This window comes from Alternaria incomplexa (assembly GCF_024043165.1).
Source record: "Alternaria incomplexa strain BMP 0042 chromosome Unknown scaffold_4, whole genome shotgun sequence".
Lineage (NCBI taxonomy): Eukaryota > Fungi > Ascomycota > Dothideomycetes > Pleosporales > Pleosporaceae > Alternaria > Alternaria incomplexa.
This window is the reverse complement of record NW_026249853.1, coordinates 137051-157561: the sequence shown is the minus strand read 5'-3', so window position 1 is coordinate 157561 and position 20511 is coordinate 137051. Positions and strand designations below refer to the sequence as shown.

Sequence of the window (20511 nt, the reverse complement as noted above, 5' to 3'; positions counted from 1 at the left end):
TCTTGGCAGGGTGCTCCATAGGTTCGCGATCGTGGCGCCAATGGCCCGTCTCGTCAGTTTGGCCCGCCATAGACCCAGATCTTACTCCCGCAAAAGGCCTCTAGGAGCGGCGTTCTGGTCCTGGCCAATGGATGCCTGCTTTCTGGGCTCTCGACGACCAATTCATCGCGGCTGGAGTCACTCGGGATACTGCTACCGAGCAAGTCAGTCGTTGTCTGGTCATTAGCGCGTCTCAAATCAGACATGACCCTTACCTGTGCCGCATGTGTCATAGACTTACCACCAAACAGCTCCTGTTCATGTGCTCTATGCCAATATCGAGACAAGCCCACGCTGAGGTGAGTGGATATCCTGTGTTGGGGCCTGTATAGTGTCAGGATTCCGATCGAATGGCCTCTCCACCAGGACATCAAAGCCGCGCACGCTGTGATACGCCCCTCTTTCGGCCATGCCGCCTTGACTGTTACTTTGCGGTATCCGCTCAGAAGCCCGAGGCTTCGGTGCGGGGTCATACCGTCAGTTTGCCTTATCTGACCGGCTTCCGGATTTGACAGCAGCCGCCGGGCGCGGCGGTGGGGTTCGATTCGATAGAGAGCGCTCCGTTCCGTGCGGTTCACACAAGCAGTAAATCTGTTGATTGGGAGTTGAGCCGTCAAGGTGCGCATGACTTCCATCGTGGCAAGTTCATCCCGTGTGCCTGGGCCGCTATGTCAACCGGTGAGTGCTTGTTCGTGATTCCCGCCAATTTGCGTTGCTGTCGGGCGAACACACGAGACGACAAGGGTCGTCGTCCGGTGAAGGAAGTTCCACGATCATGCAGGTTGCAGGAACCATCTGCTTCGATCAGCAGGTTGTTGCCGCCAACTAGGTAAGGGGTACTTATCCATTGCACATTAGCGGCAATTTCTTTAAAAAGCTCACCAATGAAGAGCATCAGGCATACTTGAAAGTGAGGAAAGAAGGCGAACAGGCAGAAAAAGGTCCTCCGGTCGTCTTGGGGCCGCACGCCTAGTCTGTCAGCCGGTTCTTTTCTACTTAAGACACACTCGCCCTTCGTACATCGGGAGCCGCTCCTTTCTACTTGCTCGAGACGTATTTTGTAACAACTTCTAGATGTCGCTTCAAATAGCCGCCGAACGGGCACAAAGAGTCGGAGACGCTTGCCGGTCGATCAATACAATACGCGCCCACCGAGGAACGTTGGTCCACAATGTCCGTACGCCGGCTTTATAACCCCTCTTTCTCGCAGAGCCGCACCTCTCGGATCTTTGTCCCAAGATACATGCACATCTTATCGCGGCAATGGTTTGACCACACGGGAAAAAAGCATGCATAGTTGACGACGCAACATTATTCAGCCCTACTCATACTTGATCTGCGAAGCGATGTTCCACTCGCTCACAAGCAAGACACAACAATTCTGGTGGCAATCACAGTGCATGTGGCAACAACATCTTCGCGAATACGACACATTCTTCACGTTGCAGCCATAGGATCAACATGAACCAGGCTTTGGCCACGTCTCTCGGCTAGACTGTTCGACAGATGGCTCTTCCACTGTTTCGCAACAAGTGCCGTGCAACGGACGGCACACGCAAGGCGCTTCGCTAGGAGGGATCCACCCTTGATCTCTCTTGGGTTGGCGCTGTGCCACTCCATCTTGTTGGCTCGCCGGTTCAGACCGGCTGTTATGCTGCAGGCGATGGGACACGTTGGGCGCGATCCACGGCCGGTTGACACCGATGCTTTTTGCTGAGATGCAGCCGAAGGCCAACAGCTACCGAAACACTACTGCTATTATGATGCTGTCATGGCAAGATTCCATTCTCACAGAGCACAGTCTTCGAAGGACAGGAAACACGACACAAGACATGCAGATGTTGCTTGCCCATACCGTCCTCCCGGCAAACCCCAGGCAGCTATACAACGACATAGATCAGCGACCAGGGAATGGGAATGTCCACAGCGGGGTAGGGGAAACTGGGCTGATTACCTGTAGCCCACGTATACGTTTGCTGCAGCCGATGCAGGATTTTGCGCCATGCCCCTTTCAGGACATCTCTAGCTTATCAGAGGGCTGCTCCGAAATCTTGGCCGTCAATCAGAAATCCCGTCCCGCACTGCTGCCATGTAGGAGCTTGTCGCCTGACCTCTTGACTGGGATGGTTTCTGTTGCAACTCGTTAAACGCAGAGCCGCATGGCGATGAGAAGGATAAAGACGTGTCGAGTGAGAGGGCAGTGATGGCCTGGAGCCGGGTGAGAGCACCACATCACAGTCACGAGAACTACGCCGCTCATCGGGATTTACTGCACGAAGACGCACGAGTAGCAAGCAATGTCGGACACTTATTCCAACCCAGTGGTCAGTCGCGTCAGGTCCATGGATGTGTACCCTACTAAAGTGATTCTTCCAGCCTTCATACCTCTTTCAGATCGACGAGATTTACGAGTACCTAGGGAATACTCCTGCCCAGTATGATGTTCATGGTATCTGGCAGCCTACGACAGGCCCTTATGCGAGTCACGACTTCACGCCCGGTGTAGGTGCTTCCGGCAAGACTTGGCTCTGCGATGGGGTGCAGATACGCGAAGTTCCCCAGCTTCCTCGTAATGCTCAACGGTACAAAACCTTTTCGGTGTATTACGAATGCGGTGCTGGATTTTGGGTGCTGGAAGGAGATGCGCGAAATCCGCCCGTTCACGACGTTTTCCACAGACTGCAGTTCAACTATCACGAGCACCCTCCCGAATCGTCTTATCTGACCAATGCTGGCCAGTACAACATGCTCCGTGTACAACTGCAAAACGCGGCGGCAGACCTGCTCTTACCTGACATATACCATACCAACGCTACTGCGTCACACGTTCAATATGGCGGAGTCGTGGGTGAGCTGCCGATATTTCTGGCTCTGATGGCCTTCACGACCTCTCGAGAGTATCTTCCGTCGGTTTTGCCCCATATGTTCACAGCAGGGCGCTGGAACCCATGGCACGGGTATCGATTCACCAGTGAGTTCTCGCTTCAGGAACACACACCCAAACTAACTCCTCTAGGGATTCACCAGCGCGGTGTTGTTGTCAAAGTTTACAATTGCCCTGATGACTACCCACCAGAGAGACCACGAGGCTCGACAGCTACAGATCTTTACAACTACGAGATAGGTCGTACGGTCAAATACTTCGACTAGAGAGTTTCCATGATTGGTAGGCCACAGACGTCGCCTGAGCTCGGATCACCAGCAGCAAGCTTTCTGTCAGCCTTACAGGCACTTGAGCGATTTTCATTGGCATCGCCTCGCTTGGGTCACGCATGACATGCGCTATTCCATTTTCAGTACCTATACATGGTTCTACTCCCATGGCCAGTTCGACTCTTTCAACGGTTTTTGTTGGGTATCCGCATTCTCCTGGCCCTACATTCCTTCGTGTTTCTTTCCCAGACTGCCAACCACCATTACGTTGCTCACGATCCAGATTGTTATATACGTTTATGAAATACAACATTATCTATCTACGACCACACTTTCTAGCCTGAAACTATGCACATCTTGTCCCACGCCGTCTCGCTCACAGGCCATCGAGCGACTTAAACCTCAAGTATGATGCAAGCTCACAATATTGCAATCAAGAGCCCAAACACTTGCACTGGGCTGTTAAGGAAAGGTGAGTGAGAAGACATGACAAGATATGATAGCTCATAAGGTGAGCATTGTGGAGCTTACAGTCGGATTCGAAGGTCAAGATAGTTGATAATTACAAGATCCAGGGTGCTTCTACAAGGGTATCATGAATGGTGAAATCAGACATCTGCCCTGTTCAAGCTCCCATACCCCAGACAACAACGTTACCATCGCCACCACCACTACACCACTCACGCCTCGTCTTGCAGAAGGCCACGGCGGACACGACATCCTTCTTCGCCTTCGTGGCTGGTGCAGCCGCTATACTTCTGACCTCCCTCATGTCGGAATGCTTGAATTTGTGCAGACACGTCCCTTCCAGCATGTCCCAGGCAAAGACCATACCGTCATCACTGCCACTGATAACGACGCTGTCGTTCAAACCAAGAGTGCTTCTAACCCTCAGGTCCTTGTTCACAAAAGAATCGTCCTTGTACGTTTTGAGCAATTCGCCGTTGGTGCGATCCATGAGCCTGACGGTCGAATCCAACGAGCCAACCAGAAGCTCTGTGCCCTTGTTGCTAACGGCCAAACTCGTACAGCTCGGTCCCACGACATCAACCTGACACGTACCCATCCTGATGTCATAACTCCTAACACGACCGTCGACGCTCGCTGCTATAATATCCGCGTCGTGTACGGCGACATCAGAGATGCTGTCTTTGGCGTCTGACAGGGTCATGATGGGCTTGTATGCGTTGGATTTAGTATCCCAAATCCTGACGGTGCCATCGTACGAGCCCGTCGCTATGATACTGTCGCTCTCGCCTCCAAACACGCCGCGATTTACACGTCCAGCATGACCAGTCCACCGGCGTATCGTCTGCGCCGTTTGCACGTCCCACAGGAAAACTGTCTTATCTCCGCCTGTGCTGACAAACTTGTCATTGGCCGAGTTCACATGGATGCTGAGGACTTCATAGCCGTGCGCTGTGTATTTGTTCACGAGGCCAGGGGGTCGTTGCGAGGACGATGTTGGGGCGGTAGAGGTAGGCGGTGCTTTCGAGGGGTTGTAAAGACGGATTGTGCGGTCGGACGAGCCGGTTAGGATGTAGGTTTGGGATCCTGAGGAGTAGGCGACTGCGTGAACGATGCCGGCGTGGCCAGTCAATTTGGCGATGGGCGTTGTTGGGAATGACATTGCGCTCTCACAGGCAATGGCAAGCTGAGAAGTGCGATATCAGCCTGCTTGCTATCGATCGCGCACGCGACGGAGTTCTTCTATGAGGAAGCGAAGGTTATGTTCTCTGATGCCGCAGCTATCGAAGCATGGGGTTCAGGGCATTGTGAACAAGATGGTAGGGGTGATGTCGATAGCGGAACACTTGCGCTCTGTTCCTGCGGTTCCTCCCTATCGTGAAAGGGTATGCGATACGCAACTACGCGAAACCGTCAAGGACGCGGAGAGGGAGCAAAGTCGCACACGCGCCTGGCATCTGGTACCTGCCAAGGCCGAGGTGGGGCGATGACGCTCGATTAGCTCCCGCGACTTTTTGGTCCCTCAGTAATTAGCTGCCTATACGCGTCTGAGCATCCACAACAGCTCCCTCGCACTGCAATCACGTGTCGACACTCTCTGATTCTCTTTCCATAACACGTACATAACGCTTTGTTCCACGACATCTCATTATGTCACTCCAGCACCTCGACAGCGCCCCCAAGGCAGACGACTTCACCCCGCTATCAGAACACCAATCTCAGACCCCGACTTCCTTCTTTGGCGCAAAACCCGTCCTACATGCTCATTATGAGGGAATGACTCTAGTCATAGCTGCCGATCAGCTTAAACAAGATGCCGCATTCAGCAAATTCAGCTCCAAGCGCGAGGGCGAAGAGGATCTGGTCGAGGGCGTTGACATTTGGGTGTCTTCAGAGTAGGTCCGGCTGCTGCTGAGCCATGAACCATGCTAATATGTGACTACAGAAATGTCGTTTTGTTCCAAAGCACGCCCTCGCCCGTTGGCGTATCCATCCCGTTCCCATCCCTCGCGCTCCACGCAACGATGAAGTACAAGTCCACCATTGAGGCGCTATACGTAAACATCTCGCTCAACGATGCCGAAACTGTAAACGAAGACGATGACATCCATATGCTCGAAATCACCGTGCTGCCACCATCATACACTTCGAAACCCACAGAGACATGTATCACGGAGCTGTTCAATGCGCTGAACACTTGCGCTGATCTACACCCCGATCCAGATGGCAGCGACGACGATGGCGATGACATACTGGATGATTCAGCGCCCGGCGCATCGGGTTGGATAACAGCGGAGAACATGGATGAATACATGGACGAAAATGGCAACTTCAGCGGCATGGTCATCGGTGAGGAGCTGGGTCCCGGAGCTGGAACAGTGAGGGCAAGGGAAGACGTCGATGGAGACGCTAACGGAACAAACGGTGCGAATGGTCACGAAGAAAAGTACTACCGTACTGGATAAACGTGTATGCATGTCAAGAAGTAAGGGAAATCGAAAGAGTCGAAAAGTATTATAAGAAGGATACCCGAGACAACACCAGCAATTGGCTGCACTTCGGTGGCTGTGAGTGTCCACTCGTTTCGCCCTGTTCAGCACAATCACCCTCACACCTTCAGCAGATCACCTTTGCCACGCAGGGCAGTAACAGAGGACGTTCACCTCGCCATTCCCATCTCCAACCTCTTCTCTCCCCGCTCAACATATCTCGTATAAACTGGCAACGGTTCCCGAACCACGCCAACCTCCAGACCTTTCTGCTCGTCGTTGATCATTCTTCTCGCCCTATTTTGCCATTCCGCCCCCCCTACTTCGCGTTTGCCGATGACTTTACCGGCTTTCACATTACGTCGTAAGCGGCGCTGGTACAGGAGGTAGGTAAGTACGATGACACCGAGAAGACTGATGATGAGCCCGACGATGATAGCTGTGCGGATCGATTCCTTGCTAGGTGCTTGAGTAGGCCGAGGGCGCGTGGTCGGCATATCAAGAAATTCGAAAGGATAACACCCAGTATGCAATGTGCTGATGGGCTTTTGCTTATGGCGAGGAATTTTCGAGTGATATACAGGCCACTTGTACAGAGGGACCTCCGATGACGCGAACAAAGATTCTGATCTGCCCAATAACGAAACACGAAGTATGTGAACATGCAGTCAAGATTTTCCTGTCTTCTGGTTCAGCAAGATTCAGCAGTCATTCACCTTCCTGTACTTACAATGGTAGTGACTCACAGTGCAATGTAATCGTTCGTCAAGAAACTAGTTCACGATAGACCATGTATAGTGGTTGTGTGCAGTAGCAGAAGCAAGCTCTGGTGCTCTGCTCTTCACATAATTTACTAGATCTACGACGTAAGGCTGACCCTGACGCTGCACAACGCATACACCGATCTGGCATTCGACCATCTTCTCAGCCTGACCGTTTGGCCTTACTTCCACCAATCAAAAGCCAACGTATTTGCCCAAAAGCCCCAAAAGGCGTTTGTCCAGATGCAGGTTCGACGTACCCGCCGGATATGTCGACTTTCTCCTCTTCTCTGCGTTTGTAAGAGTGTCGCTCATCGCCGTAGTTGGTCATAGTGCTGAGCCTCAGGCCTTGGCTTGGAAAAGAAGTGATCTGGAACGTTTGTCGGTGGGACTTGATACGCTGGCTGCTGAGTGCAGGAAGAGAAGCAACATATCGTCGGCTGGAAAGTGGCCTCCAACGCCAAGACGCCACTAATGTTTCTATCTTGTTGGAGACTGTGGCAAGGCCGGGTACCGAACTCGCGAAGGAGGGCTTGCAACAGGTGCAGGCTGCAGTACATCGGCGTACATTGGTGGCCATCCTGAGAACGAACTGCTATTCGCGTGGGGTGCAATCTCTGAATACGCACGTCTATCCTCTCTCACGGCTTCGTGATATGCTGGAGGCACATCTTCCAAGGGTGCTCCTTCATTGTCCTGACCTCCACTGATCCGCCCTCCCTGGTCTTGTCTTGCTCCAACTAGGTTTCCGCCATCTCCACTTCTACTGTTGTGGCTGTCTCTCCCTTGGGCACTTCTGGCTTCGCCGTACAGCGCTTCCACAAAACGCCGTTCAGTTGTGGCCCCTTCTTCCGCAGCCTGCTGGCTACGCAACTCGCTTAGGAGCATTGGTCTCTTTCTTTCTCGGGCTTGAGAGTATTGGGGACTATAGCAGCATCTCAGTAACGACAGGATAACGATGACTGCAATGACTGTGCCGATAATGACTCCAATACGTTTGCCAATCGGCCAGCCATACCATCCGTCCGTTCGACAGCGGTTGAATCTGGATTGAATGCAAGCACGAATTTGATTTCGAGCGTGAGTTGTGTAGGCTGCATGCGAGAAATATGCATGCAACCAGCCTTGGGTCGTTGTAGGGGTAGGAGTCACGGTAGGTTTGGAAGGCGGAACGCCGGTCATGATTGCTGCTAAGGTGGCTCGAAAATGAAGATGGGCGCCATTACATCCAGTAACTCTAGCAGGACGAAAACCATGCTATGTATACCTCCAGGTATCGAGTCGCATATTTGCAGCTTGTACCGGTTAGGGATACCAAGCATCGTATTCCCATCGAACAGAACGCCACAGCGTATGCAAAGCCTAGGGTTTCCATCTCGTGCTTCCTAACCGAGCTGGTGCAGTTGCAGGATTGGCGGGAACATCATGTCATGAACCTGCAAGCGCACTCTGATCAGCCGCGTGACCTTGAGGCTGGGCTCTCGTTGCCCGAACACCCGGATGTCAGCCCTGTGAGGCTGATTTTGGCCGCATATCCGTTTGCTGACTTGGATGGGTGGTGTCGCGCCTCCACCGTTTATTTTGCCAAGCCGGAGGAGATCTGAAGTGGAATCTTATCGCGGACCTGCTATCGGAAAGACCTGTTCCAAGGATGGTGTGGCATACTTGTTCTGTATCGAAGGTTTTGCTTGATCCAGGGGATTCAGTATTCAGACATTCTCGTTTACTAGCAGTGCCAATGAACGTGAATCCAGAGATAGAGGAAGCGCCGACAGATGCTCGCGTCTATGTGTATACCAATTTGCAATGTCGACGTTCGTCGGTGAGATTGGAAACCTGATTTCAGAGGTGGCCTAGAGGTACGAACGTCTAGGAAAGCAGCAGGCATCGGCGGCGCATAAATACGTTTCTGTCGACTGCGTAAGATATCTTATCCCTGGCCAAATTGTATACTTGGCCATGCTTGAGCGTTGCAAGATGGACCGAGGAAAGGAAAGACGTGCCGAAGCTCAACGCATCGCGGCGAGGCTGGGTACATCATAAAGGGCGATAACGATCGCAGATAGAACAAAACGGCATACAACACCACAGAAGGGCGCTCATTGCTAGACGCGATAGGTTATGGGTGCAAGCTTCTTAAAGACAGTCAAGTCCTGCGGCGCGTTCGTACCAGGTAGCCGCCAACCTTACGCGTCAGCGTCGCCATGCGCCATCCGGAGACATCCGCGCCACACTGTGGCTAGCCAATCAGCCACACCGGGACAAGGATCATGACGTTGAAGCATGAGCGCTCAGTAAGGTTTACGCATGGGCGTGATGGCCTTTAGGTTGTTTATAAGACCTGAGAGTCCCCGCGAATAGCTAGTCGCATACCTTTACTAACTCGAGAAGTCACACAGTCCGGCGTGCGACATCAAACGCAGACAAACAGTCATCACCTGTGCATACATCAACTATCGCAGCGCATAACCAAGTACATCACCACAGCGCGAAACAGAAGCCAGTCGCAAATATGATCAAAACGCTGCTCTTGATCCTCATCACAATCTTCAGTAAGCTTTACTCCTTCTCTCTTCCGATCAAATTTCAACTAACCTGTCCACAGTCCCACCCCTCGGTGTCTTTCTCGTAGCGGGCTGCGGCGCCGACTTCTTCATCAACCTACTCCTCACAATCCTGGGCTGTAAGTATCTTCTGTCAAACCGCTCACGAGACATGCGCTGACTTCTCCTGCGCCCAGACTTTCCCGGTCATATCCACGCCTTTTACGTCGAATACGTGTACATCAAGCGACGCGACGAGATACGCGCGGGCATTTACAACGCGCGTCCTGCACCGGGTGTGTACAGTCAGAAAGTACAGAATGGAGGCCACAATAGCGTGCCTGTCGCGCCTCCGCCTGCGGGCGTAGAGGCAGGACATGGGGTTGTGCCGGCACAGCAGGGTTACGTTCAGCAGCAGCCACAGGGATATGGAACGGTGCATTAGGTTGTGAGTAGAGCAGTTGAGGACCTGGTCCCACAATAGAACAGAGGGGTCGTAAGTCTGATAGGATGTGTTAGTCGCATTCAGAGGGGGAGCGTGTCTAATGGGCTTACGCTTGGCTTTTGTGATCATCATTCTCCGCGTTGTTTGTAGCACAACTCACTTATCTTGCTTCACGCTCAGGCTGCAAGTGATCATGTCCTTGACATTGCTCGTAGTATTGTACATATATGTACAGTGTTCTTATAACAGTATCCAGGAAGTCAGGTGAGGCAGTGTAAGACGCTCTCGTGGGTCTACCTCTTCTTGGCCCTGCCCTTCTTCTTGCCACCCATCATGGCCGCTGCAGCCCCGGCACCCTTCTTCTTCTGTCCCTCGGACGTACCCAGGGCAGCCTTCTGCCTGAGGTACATCCTGACGACGTTCTCCACGCTTCCCCTGTCGTGCTTGACAGTCCTCATGTACGTCAACCTGGCGCGTCTTGCCCTCTTGGCCGCCCGCTGCACAACCTCTATACCCTCTACCAATGGGCTGTAGACCTTGTACCACATCTCCACGCCGACACGGGTAAGCTGGCCGCGCAGGAGGATAGCAGTGTCGGTACCGCGACGGCGGATGTTGATGCATACGCCAGCGAAGGGATCGCCGGTGCGTTGGCGCACAAGCAGGATGTCGCCGACTCGCGCGCATTCTGGGTTGTCCTTTGCGAAAAGGCGGGTTCGTGCTCCGGTGGGGTCGAGGAGGCTGATCTGCGAGGCGTTCACGGCTGAGATGGGGTTGGGACAGGTTTTCTTGATGTTGAGCGTAGTGGGCTTGAAGACGGGTACGCCGAACTGGTGGCCTGTGGGATAGAGTCAGCCATTGCAATATCTTCCAGCATGCGGCAATGTGGCCAGGCATCGAGGGATGGCCGTACTCAATTGGTGGTCTACACTCTTCTGCTTCATCACCGGCTGCCACTTGGAGTCGATGGGCTTCTTCTGTTTCCGGCGCTTCATTCTCACCAGTTCCCCGCTTTTGAACTGGCCATCTTCTCCGTACAAATGCGGATACAAGGCTCTGTGCAACCGCTGGCTGAGATCCGGCTCCTGCGTTGACAGCCGCTGCTCACGCCTGGCGGGCAATATGGGCGTCGTGGGCGCTGCATCGACAGCGACAGTCTCGGTGCTTGCGAATCGTTTACATCGTGCGGCTCGGAAGGCGACTCGCTGGGCTGTAGCCCGCGTGCAGGGTATGACGGCTGACATTGGCGGGCGGAGTTGCAGTCGTCGCCGCATACAGTCCAGCTTCATGAAATTCGAGGTCGCTTATGTCAGCAATCGTCCGTCCCGCATAGCCCAATTGCCTGGCCCCCCTTCACAACCACATGCTTCACTAATGGCCTCGTGCAATTCATCTTGGCAATTTTCGGTATTTGTGTATCATTTTTATCTTGGCTACAGTTCAAACACCGTCGCAATGCACCGATCGTAATCGGTGTGAACCTAGCCCGTACACCCACATCGCTTCCATGAAACAGTCAAGTGGACATCTCCCTAGTGGAGTGATTAAGAAAGGACTAACTTTTGAAAATGCAGATCACCACCGCCCCTGGTATACCGCAGTGTATGCACACGCTGAAAAAGGCAGCCCAAACACCATGCTTGCGCGATGTCGAGCGAGGAAACCACGTGTGTTCCAGACAACGACATGGACCCGCAGAAAGAGCCCGGAATTGCCGCCCTAGGCATCCCATCGCCATGCATTTTACCGCTTTTCTACCCCGATACTCCAAAGGAAAGGTAAGGCCAGACGCCGTTGAGATGCTACCGTCCGACGCCGAGGGAACCAAGGGGACATGTCGAACCGAAGGAATTAGAGTCGCGCCTGGTTGAGCTGCTCGCTTAGACCCAAGACAACGTTGGAATGCTGAAAAATCTCGCCCTGGAAGATGAAGCCAGCCGTCAGCAATTGATCTGTTCAAAGTCGATCTCGATCTCTCTCCTAGGCGTCTCTACCTCTTCCATCCAAGTGAGACCGTTGGCAGCCTCTTCCACAGGGAACACCTCCTGGGCATACTCCTCCATGGATCGGTTTCCCTCCCACAGTTCAAGGGATACCTTGGGAACGTCTGGCTCAAGATCGGGTCCAAAGTACGGTGCGCCCTTCTCGCCCAGTGTGTACTCCAGCGCGGAAAGGTGCTCCCGATAGCCTGTGGGTGTGGGCACGTTGATCATTATGGGGCCCCGCTTGTAGCGGACTGGTCTCCGGAGGCCCGTACTGAAAGCTTTACAGACTTCTCTCGGGGTCATTGACGCAAATGCAAGCGGAATCCTGAGTCAGTCAGTACATAGTCCAAAATTATACGTGCCCTACAGGTATCTTGTGATGCAGCCACGTCATGACAGCATGCGAGAAAATAGCGGAAAATTTTACAGTCGACCACCAGTGATGCTAAGCCACCAGATCGAACCACTGTGGAGACTGTCCGCATGATGTGGACCGGGATATGCAGATGCAGAACACGCTTACCGCTTGCCATTCCACTTTCGTGGACCTTCCTTAAATAGTTGGTAAATAGCTGGTCCTATATCATGTTCCGAGTCCAACCAGGGCAGAGGCTGATCTGGGTGGAATGGTGCTTGCCAGACGAAACTTCCATCGTACTGGTGCTCCATGCGGAATAGCGGGAAGTCGAGACCGGTAAAGTTGTTGTGGTAGATGCCGCAGTAAACAAAGGTTGCTGGCAGGCCGATTTGGCGGATGTACTGTTCGACGGTGAACTTGGGTGCCCATAGTGGTAGTGATCTCCAGTTGTTGCCAAAGACAGAGTGGTCGGGCATGCTAGAGTAGATGTAGTGTTGGATTCCGGCCTTCTTTGCGGCATCGGCAAGCGATCGACCAATCGAAACCTCGTCTCCCCAGTGCGTGGTATTTATGAATGCGCATTGCGCGCTCTTGAACAGATCGTCGAGAAATTTCTTGTCTTCCAGCGCGCCAATATAGACAGTGACATTGTCCAATTCCGACAGCTCCCGCGCAACTATTCCGTTCAAGTCTCGCATCTGCGCTCGTACTTGCCATCCTAGTGCGGCGGCCACGCGAATGAAGCTCGCCGATTGGCGGCCATTGCTGTTGATGGTAACGACGGTCCTTTGCATTCGTGTATCCTTGAGCGAGAATCTTGGGCGAAAAGAAGTGCTTTTGAGAATTTTTTCGCAGTCCTGTGGAAGTTGCGACTTTCGGAAGGGTGGTTGTGAGTATATAAAACACAAACAGGGCCAAGGCGCGAGGATACCGGGCAGTCGTCACCTGGGGCTCCGGGAAGTAGGCAGTAGCTCAATGGCGGGTGAGGGTGAGATAAGGACTTGGTGTAAGGGTAGTGGTAACCTTGGGAGGGATTCGGTTCGGCGGCGTCAGCGATGCCGGTTCGGCGGGCAGATAATAACGTGCTTGCGACGCACAAAGGTGGTCAAGCCTCTGATAGTGCGATCGATGGCAGGCACGTGAGTCGCTTTATGCAGGGTTGCGCGAAGCTAGTCGTCGTGTTCTGAGGTTGAGGTTGCGGTCCGATTCCTTTACCTTTGACGTAGACACACGCAATGTTTAAAGAGCAGAGCTACGGTCAAAGACGCCGACCGGAGAAACAGGAGAAGCTCGAAACGAGCCGTTTTTTGTATGACATTACAGCCAAGTTTGGGCTCGCCATTTGCATTGCTGGGAAAAGCCTTACCTAATAGTCCACCCGCAAGGGCGAATAGGCTCCGCTTGACATCGCGAACACCTGACCGCGGCCAGTACTTACCACAGTTGGCCAGCGCAATATGCCCGTAGTGGTCCACTCTATCACTCGAGACTGTTCGAGTTGCTCTACTGGGCCATGGCGGAACAATCTCGCAGGATCGCCTTTCGTTTTTCGACACGCCATACTATGCATACACAAGCGAGCAGCGTGCACCATCATCCGACTGCAACGAGCTTGGTAGGCTAATTCATAGACGAGCGCTCCACATTCGAATCTGCTCGTAACGCAAAGAAATCGATGAGGGGCAGTGTCTGCGAGTCAATGCGGGGATACACTAAGTTCAGGGACCGCGAATGACGGATTTATGGAGCCGTCAGAAACCGCTGCGCTGTACACGTTGCTGAACTCGGAGCCATCTACCGTCACCTGTAGGAAACGTGCTATGAACGAGTTACCCCGAGTGTAAGGGACATCACGGTGTCGATTCTTGGCACAGAGATTTCTTTTACTAACTGAAACAAGCTCCCGAGGTCTCCATGCCTTTAGCGGGACGCCCTGGTCGATGTACATCTTCAATCTATATGTGGACACGCACTTGAATAACTTCCCCACACGCATGGCGGGTCTATCCAGCACCATCGTTTGGTGTATACCTTCATGTCCACGTCGACCCCGGCCATACCAGCGTTACTGCACAACTGCGGTCGACCACGACTGCTCCTATCAGCGGCAAGATTCCGAGTGGGTTGCGCTCCATGATAGCAGCCGGGATATTGTCGCGTAACTCCAATGATTCACCTCTGTCAACGCCGCAGCATTCGTCGGGCTGATTCCGGTGCGTCACCAGACTTTGGGGACCAACGTGCCATATATGGCGACATTTCGAGGCGCCATGCATCCATCATATAGACAATTCGCTCGCTAGGCTGCAGCCAACAAGCAGCCACAATCAACCGTGCTCCCAGCAGTGCTCAACGTGCTGCACATTTCAGCCAATCACACGGCTCCAAACTTCAGCGTTGCCGTCGCCCTCTGACGCATGCAACTTTGCGGCACTGACTTCATCGCTGTGAAGATGGGCTCCTGCGTCGATTAATGTCTGTACGTGATCTGGTAAGCCAGCCGCTGCGGCCAAGAAGAGCGGGGTATTTCCTGATCGGTTTCGAAGATGCACAGAGGCGCCTTGGGCCAGAAAGTCGCGCAGAATCTCAACGTTGGGGCTTGTTGCCGCAAGATGCTACACCGGCACGTCAGCAAGGAACGCAATCTCGCTCAGACGGATTAAGTCGCTCCAGAAGCGAATGCAATGCGGTGATGGGCTGGAAGATAAGCGACTGCGTCTCACCGCACTACTGGGGCACAACTGTGAGCTGTTTGGCTCTGTCCCTCTGAGCCGGCGGCGTCTCGTTCCTTTATCTTGATAATGGTGTATGCGTTACGAGCCGTGCAGCAAATATGGTGCAACCCTTCCGATACCGGCTCTTGCATGATACAGGAACAGTGAAGGTCTCAAATTGCGTGCTGTTGTTGGAAGGTGACTCGGAGGGCAGAGATAGTCATAAGGATGCTGAGTGGATGGAATGGCACTTACTACAGGGCTGTTCATTTGATAATCTGCATCGTTCAACAACCAGCGAGGCTCTCCTCGAATTATGTCTTTTGTCGCTTGCAGGTCGCCCTTTTGGACAGCATAGCCGAGCGCTGTGAGACTTGAAAGCTCAGGGGTAAGGACACCACTTCTTGACGGGTGCTCGAAATGTGTCCTTGTAGTCTCAGTGAGCTCGCCACGTAAGGAAACAGACATGCGCTTCGCAACCTCTTCGGGGGTAGCATCCGGTAGCGCAAGGAGGTATGCCAGCTTAGTGAGCGCTGCCTCTGAGGTTAGATCCTGGCCGAAAACGACGCCTGCACGACCGAGGTACGCTCCTGGGGCGTACAGGGCGCTGACACTGCCACTCAGACATTGTGTTACATTCACAATCACGATCCCTCTCTTTACCGCATCCGCTAAGCATCGCGTCATTGCGCTGTCTGGTCCTCCAGGGGTATTTCCGGCTCCAAAGGTTTCCAGTACCAGTCCTTTGAGGCCTTCCAAGCGTAGGACTGCATCTACCATTGCAGGTGTAATACCTGGGAACACCCGCAGGCAAGCTACATGTGCTGTATCCAGACTGGTCTGTATGGTAAAAGGTCTTAGATCGACAGACCTATGAACGCGATGCCACAGGACGTTCGTCTTGGTAGATGAGACAGTAGCCAACGGTGGTAAATTGGGGCTACCAAAAGCGTCAAAGTCTTCTGCAGATACTTTGGTCGCGCGGTTTCCTCGGAACAGCTTGAAGTTGAAAAATAGACACACTTCCGGTATCATAAAATGCCCAGCAATGATCAGAGAATTCAGGAGGTTGTCCTGTGCATCGGTTTGCAAGTTCATCATTGGCGCTTGAGATCCCGTCAATATCACCGGCTTCCCCAGATTATGGAACATGAAACTCAACGCCGACGACGTGTACGCGAGAGAGTCTGTGCCATGCAAAATAACGAAACCATCGAAGAGTTGGTAGTTTCGCTGCACCGTCCGGGCAATTTGATCCCAACCAGTCGAGTCAATAGAGCTACTATCGAGCAACTTCTCGAACTCGAGGACGCAGTATCGCACGCGGCGATCATAGGTGCTGACTGGAGTTCTTAGACTTTGAACGGCTTTGCGTGTGCCCTTGTCGTCGGTAACAATCTCCAAAGGCTCGGGGTACGATCCATCATTGAAGACTGGTCTGGGTGCAAGTCCAGCTTTGAGGAAACCCCGCGCAGGTACCAGTCCGTCTGGAGATTTGCGCATGCATATCGTGCCGCCTAGAGAGGTCAGTACGGATGAACATATAATGTTCACTCCATGAATATATACCCGTTATGACGATCAAGACCCGTGACTCTGGCAGTTGTAGCTCGGGGTATTGGTCGTCCATCTCGTTAACGCGCTAGAGGATCGAAGTTGTCGTAGGCCTTATCTTTGTTTGGCGGAGACTTGTGGATGCGAGCAAGCTATTCGGTGCGAAAAAGCAATGCTATGAGTGGTAGCTGGGTTCTGTCGATCGAGATCCGTCTGACAAGGTAGTGCCTTTGAAAGTTCGTCACGATCCGGTACCACACAAAGCAAAAAAGATAAGAGCCACCTTGGGACTCAGTCTTGGCAAGATAGCGAGTAGCGTAGCGCAATTCACTCGCAGCGATACCTACTGACCATCGGAGAAATGTTGCAAATCGTCGTGATCAAGTTGCCCTTTCCCATCGGGCCGAAGTAGCAGGTTCGACCATGCGACCCACCTTTAGGTATTCTGATTACCCCTACAAAATCATCCGTATTACCCCTTCGAAACTCGATTCTATTACCCCTACGAAACTGAAAATTTGCATCGCGAAGCCAGGTCTGATCATGCTCGCGTTAAGAAGGCCCGCAGCTGCATGGGAACCATCGGCTTAAGAGATCCACGCGTTACGTCACGAAAACCGCAAAATTTAGATGCGTACAGTACCACGTGTGAACGCGATTGGAAACAGTATCTACAGCACCACTACCGCATAAGTCTCTGTCATGTCTGCGCCTTGCACTACTTTGACTTTTATCAGCCCGGCCCAGACCTCACGATGCGCCTTTCGCGGCTTCCTTGGCAGCATTCGCACGCGCCTTCTCTAAAGCCTTGACCTGTTCCCAGTTGTTTTTCACCCACTTGAGCACAGCGTCTTTGTTGTCCGCCGATACAAATTTGGACCAGATTAAAGGCTCACCAAGGTTGGGCTGAGACGAAATGCGCGGCTCATTATCCTGGAACACGACCCAACGCCTCAAGCCCTTCAGAACGAGAGCGAGAGAGTTGCTTTGTATTGGGACCGTGACTTTGATCTCCTTCCAGAGCTCTTCTTCCGCTGTCTTGAGGTGATGATCCTTCATCATAGTGTCGTACTCATCCTGCTTCTTGAAAACTGTAAGAGCCTCTTCCAGTACTTGCTGCTTAGTCCACGTGTTTGCATCACCTCTGTCGGGATGCGCTGGCATGTAGTCCTCTACAAAACGCTGGTACATGGGCCGCTTTGCTTGCCGGGCTCGATCGTTGTGCTTCTCGACACGCCCTTCGAAGATTTTATGTGAAAAGAACCTCCCGCTGGAGGCCCAGTCAAAGAGATCGTCTTCATCTTTGAACCCTGACCAGTATTTTGCGACATCCATGCCGTAGAAAGCGATGGCGAGATTTGGATCTCGTGTGAGAAATAATAGCGCTTTCTTCTTGTTGTATGGCTCAATTTCTTCGACTCGTACATGCAGGCCCTGGTCATTGCAGGTGAGACCCAGCGGACGATGAGAGACGCCAATGATTTGCACGAGGTCAGCGTCGCCTTTCATGAAGCGCGTCCATTCGAAGAGCTCAGCGCTTTCCGGGGTTTCATCTCCAACCGAAAGTTCGACGTCGACTTGCACGTGTGCATCTGGTATCTCGGGATGTCGCACGGCGTAGGAAGAGGACCCGCCGCGTGGGAGATGGATATCGGCGTCGAGATTCTTTTGTATCGCTGCCCATATCCCCTCTTTGGTGTTGGGTGGCCGAATGCCTTCTACCAAGAAGTCGATGTCCCCATGGTCTGTCTTGGCTGGAGCGTCACGCGGGACGACAACACGTACGAATAGTGTTTCCAAAAGGCCTTGATACTGCGCGGAGAGCGTCTTGTACAGTGCTGGTGGCAGGCGAGGGACCTTGATGGGTCTGCCGGAGTCTGTTGGAACATTCGCGAACGCGAGACCTCCCATGGCTACCTAAGTAGCGAGTATTGCGCAAATCGTTGTCGGGCCTGGTAGAAGCGGATTGCGTGTTGTTCTCGTTGAACTCTGAGTACTATGACATACAATCGTCGAACAGAGGGAGTAGCGAGCTTATATGGCACTGTGGGGTATCGGGTGCTGCCTATCGTGAATGTACCAGGGCGCACTGCCAGGAGCGACGCTGTGGCGGAGTGAAAGCAAGTCATCTCTGTGACTCCCAGTTGCTAAGGGCCTTCTGCTGACGTGCCCGCCGCGTTGAAAGAATCGCGATGCAGATTCATTTTCCGCACCATAGAACTTCGCGTCGGTCTATCGTGTCGACGAAACAGGATAGATAGATGCGTTCTGCTGTCAAAAGGGGGATGAACGTGTGCACGGGTGCGTGGGGCCGAACACCTCCGCCTTTTTAAGTGGGCCCCGTCGCGCAAACATCCCTGCAGCAGTTCGGAAATTTTATAAACAATGCTCACGGCTGAAGTCTTTCGTCATTCCACCAAGGTTTAATGTCTGAAGTGTCTGATTGTTGCTCACCCGGCGGTAGCTGCTCGAAACCCATGGATCACCAAATGAATGAAGTAGACGTCGCTCGCTTCGAGGAGCTTGCGGCTCTTGAGCACGAATTCGAAGACGTGGAAGAGGAGATCAGTAAGTTGCGATTCCATTCCTATCACGTCGCGTCTTGAGAAAGGGAATCGCATTGCTAACCCCATCGCAGTCCGCCAAGCCGAAGCTCTGCAGGGCCCTCTCTACAAGAAGCGCGCCGACTTCGTGACAAAGATCCCGCACTTCTGGTCGCTCGTCTTCGAGCAGGCGCCGCCGGAGATCGACAACTTCATCCAGCCCACAGACTCCAAGGTTTTCGCCGAGTGTCTCGATACTTTTGAGGTGTCGCGGATCGAGCTCAACGACCCCAATGGCTCCCCGCGCAGCTTCTCGCTCAAGTTCGGCTTCACCGACAACGAATACTTCGAAGACAACGTGCTCGAGAAGAACTTCTGGTTCAGGAAGACCAAGGACTGGCAAGGTCTAGTTTCCGAGCCTGTCAAAATCAACTGGAAGAAGGACAAGGACCTCACCGGTGGTCTCACGGATGCGGCATACAAGCTGGGCGAGATGAGGAAGAAGCTGGCAACCGACACTGCTAACGGCGTTGCGAGGAAAGAGGAGGCCAAGACTAAGGAATATAAGAACCTGGCCAAGAAGATCGAAACAGCTACAGACGCCTCTGTTAGCTTCTTCGGTCTCTTCTCTTTCGTCTCCGGCTATCGCTGGGTCAGCGCACAGGAGTCAGCACAGGCTGCCAAGGAGGAGAAGGAGAGGTTCGAGAAGATCAGGCGAGGGGAGAAGGTCGATGACGAGGATGAGGCTGAAGACGAAGAAGACCCGCAAGACTACCAGGAGATCGAGGTCTTCCCAGGCGGCGATGAGGTTGCTACCATCCTCGCCGAAGACATGTGGCCTAACGCTATTAAGTACTACAGTATGTGGCATGCGCTTAACTACTCTTCATCCCATCGCTAATGGATCACAGAGAGCACATTCGACGAAGACGAAGACGACGAGGAACTGTCCGACTTGGATGTCATGGATGCTAGTGACGATGATGACGACGACGACGAACAAGAACCAGTCGACATTCGCGCATTGGTGGGCAAGGGTCGCAAGTCAGAGCAAGAGCCGCCCTCGAAGAAGCAGCGCAAGGCTTAAACGTAACGATTCAACATAATCTCGTCGTGGACGACTTCCCACCTTCGTTGTATGTTACGGCGAAGACCATATACCCGGAGAACCTAGCGACATTTTGCTAGGTCTCTTTTACGTAGCGATGAACTAAATAAACCTACTCGTTCATGCCCGACAATGGCATGCTAAAGGTGCGCCTGGGCAAAACGACACGATCCCCTTCTGTGGCATCTACAATCTTTGTTTCGTCGACCCGCCCCGCTCCATTGTCAAACTGCGTCCTTTCGTCCCGTGTTTCCTTCTACCGATCTTACCAAGCTCCGGTCGACGGACCGTTCATGCCTTCTGTTCTGCCGCTCACCTTGCCATCTGGGTACACAGTTTCGCACGACGTCT

General features: G+C 53.0%; 8 protein-coding genes across 8 annotated transcripts; 3 read left to right on the top strand and 5 right to left on the bottom strand.

The window, feature by feature from the left end:
* Nucleotides 1-3817: 3817 nt before the first annotated feature.
* J4E90_003243 (uncharacterized protein) lies at nt 3818-4822 on the bottom strand (the record flags this gene model as incomplete). The annotated part of the gene is made up of 1 exon (XM_051432814.1): nt 3818-4822. One exon carries the CDS (start codon nt 4820-4822, stop codon nt 3818-3820), a length of 1005 nt encoding a protein of 334 aa, XP_051292712.1.
* A 488-nt stretch (nt 4823-5310) lies between these two features.
* On the top strand, nt 5311-6125 carry J4E90_003242 (uncharacterized protein; the record flags this gene model as incomplete). The annotated part of the gene is made up of 2 exons (XM_051432813.1): nt 5311-5555; nt 5606-6125. The coding sequence occupies 2 exons, from the start codon at nt 5311-5313 to the stop codon at nt 6123-6125; spliced, it is 765 nt and encodes a 254-aa protein (XP_051292711.1).
* Nucleotides 6126-9422: 3297 nt separating this feature from the next.
* On the top strand, nt 9423-9898 carry J4E90_003241 (uncharacterized protein; the record flags this gene model as incomplete). The annotated part of the gene is made up of 3 exons (XM_051432812.1): nt 9423-9462; nt 9516-9593; nt 9651-9898. 3 exons carry the CDS (start codon nt 9423-9425, stop codon nt 9896-9898), a joined length of 366 nt encoding a protein of 121 aa, XP_051292710.1.
* A 293-nt stretch (nt 9899-10191) lies between these two features.
* J4E90_003240 (uncharacterized protein) lies at nt 10192-11142 on the bottom strand (the record flags this gene model as incomplete). Its single annotated transcript, XM_051432811.1, has 2 exons — nt 10192-10736; nt 10812-11142. 2 exons carry the CDS (start codon nt 11140-11142, stop codon nt 10192-10194), a joined length of 876 nt encoding a protein of 291 aa, XP_051292709.1.
* A 696-nt stretch (nt 11143-11838) lies between these two features.
* Nucleotides 11839-13035, bottom strand: J4E90_003239 (uncharacterized protein; the record flags this gene model as incomplete). The annotated part of the gene is made up of 2 exons (XM_051432810.1): nt 11839-12208; nt 12407-13035. 2 exons carry the CDS (start codon nt 13033-13035, stop codon nt 11839-11841), a joined length of 999 nt encoding a protein of 332 aa, XP_051292708.1.
* A 1572-nt stretch (nt 13036-14607) lies between these two features.
* Nucleotides 14608-16585, bottom strand: J4E90_003238 (uncharacterized protein; the record flags this gene model as incomplete). The annotated part of the gene is made up of 3 exons (XM_051432809.1): nt 14608-14856; nt 15211-16472; nt 16525-16585. 3 exons carry the CDS (start codon nt 16583-16585, stop codon nt 14608-14610), a joined length of 1572 nt encoding a protein of 523 aa, XP_051292707.1.
* Nucleotides 16586-17259: 674 nt separating this feature from the next.
* Nucleotides 17260-18420, bottom strand: J4E90_003237 (uncharacterized protein; the record flags this gene model as incomplete). The annotated part of the gene is made up of 1 exon (XM_051432808.1): nt 17260-18420. The coding sequence occupies one exon, from the start codon at nt 18418-18420 to the stop codon at nt 17260-17262; it is 1161 nt and encodes a 386-aa protein (XP_051292706.1).
* Nucleotides 18421-18998: 578 nt separating this feature from the next.
* On the top strand, nt 18999-20139 carry J4E90_003236 (uncharacterized protein; the record flags this gene model as incomplete). Its single annotated transcript, XM_051432807.1, has 3 exons — nt 18999-19077; nt 19148-19912; nt 19964-20139. 3 exons carry the CDS (start codon nt 18999-19001, stop codon nt 20137-20139), a joined length of 1020 nt encoding a protein of 339 aa, XP_051292705.1.
* Between the last annotated feature and the right edge of the window lie 372 nt (nt 20140-20511).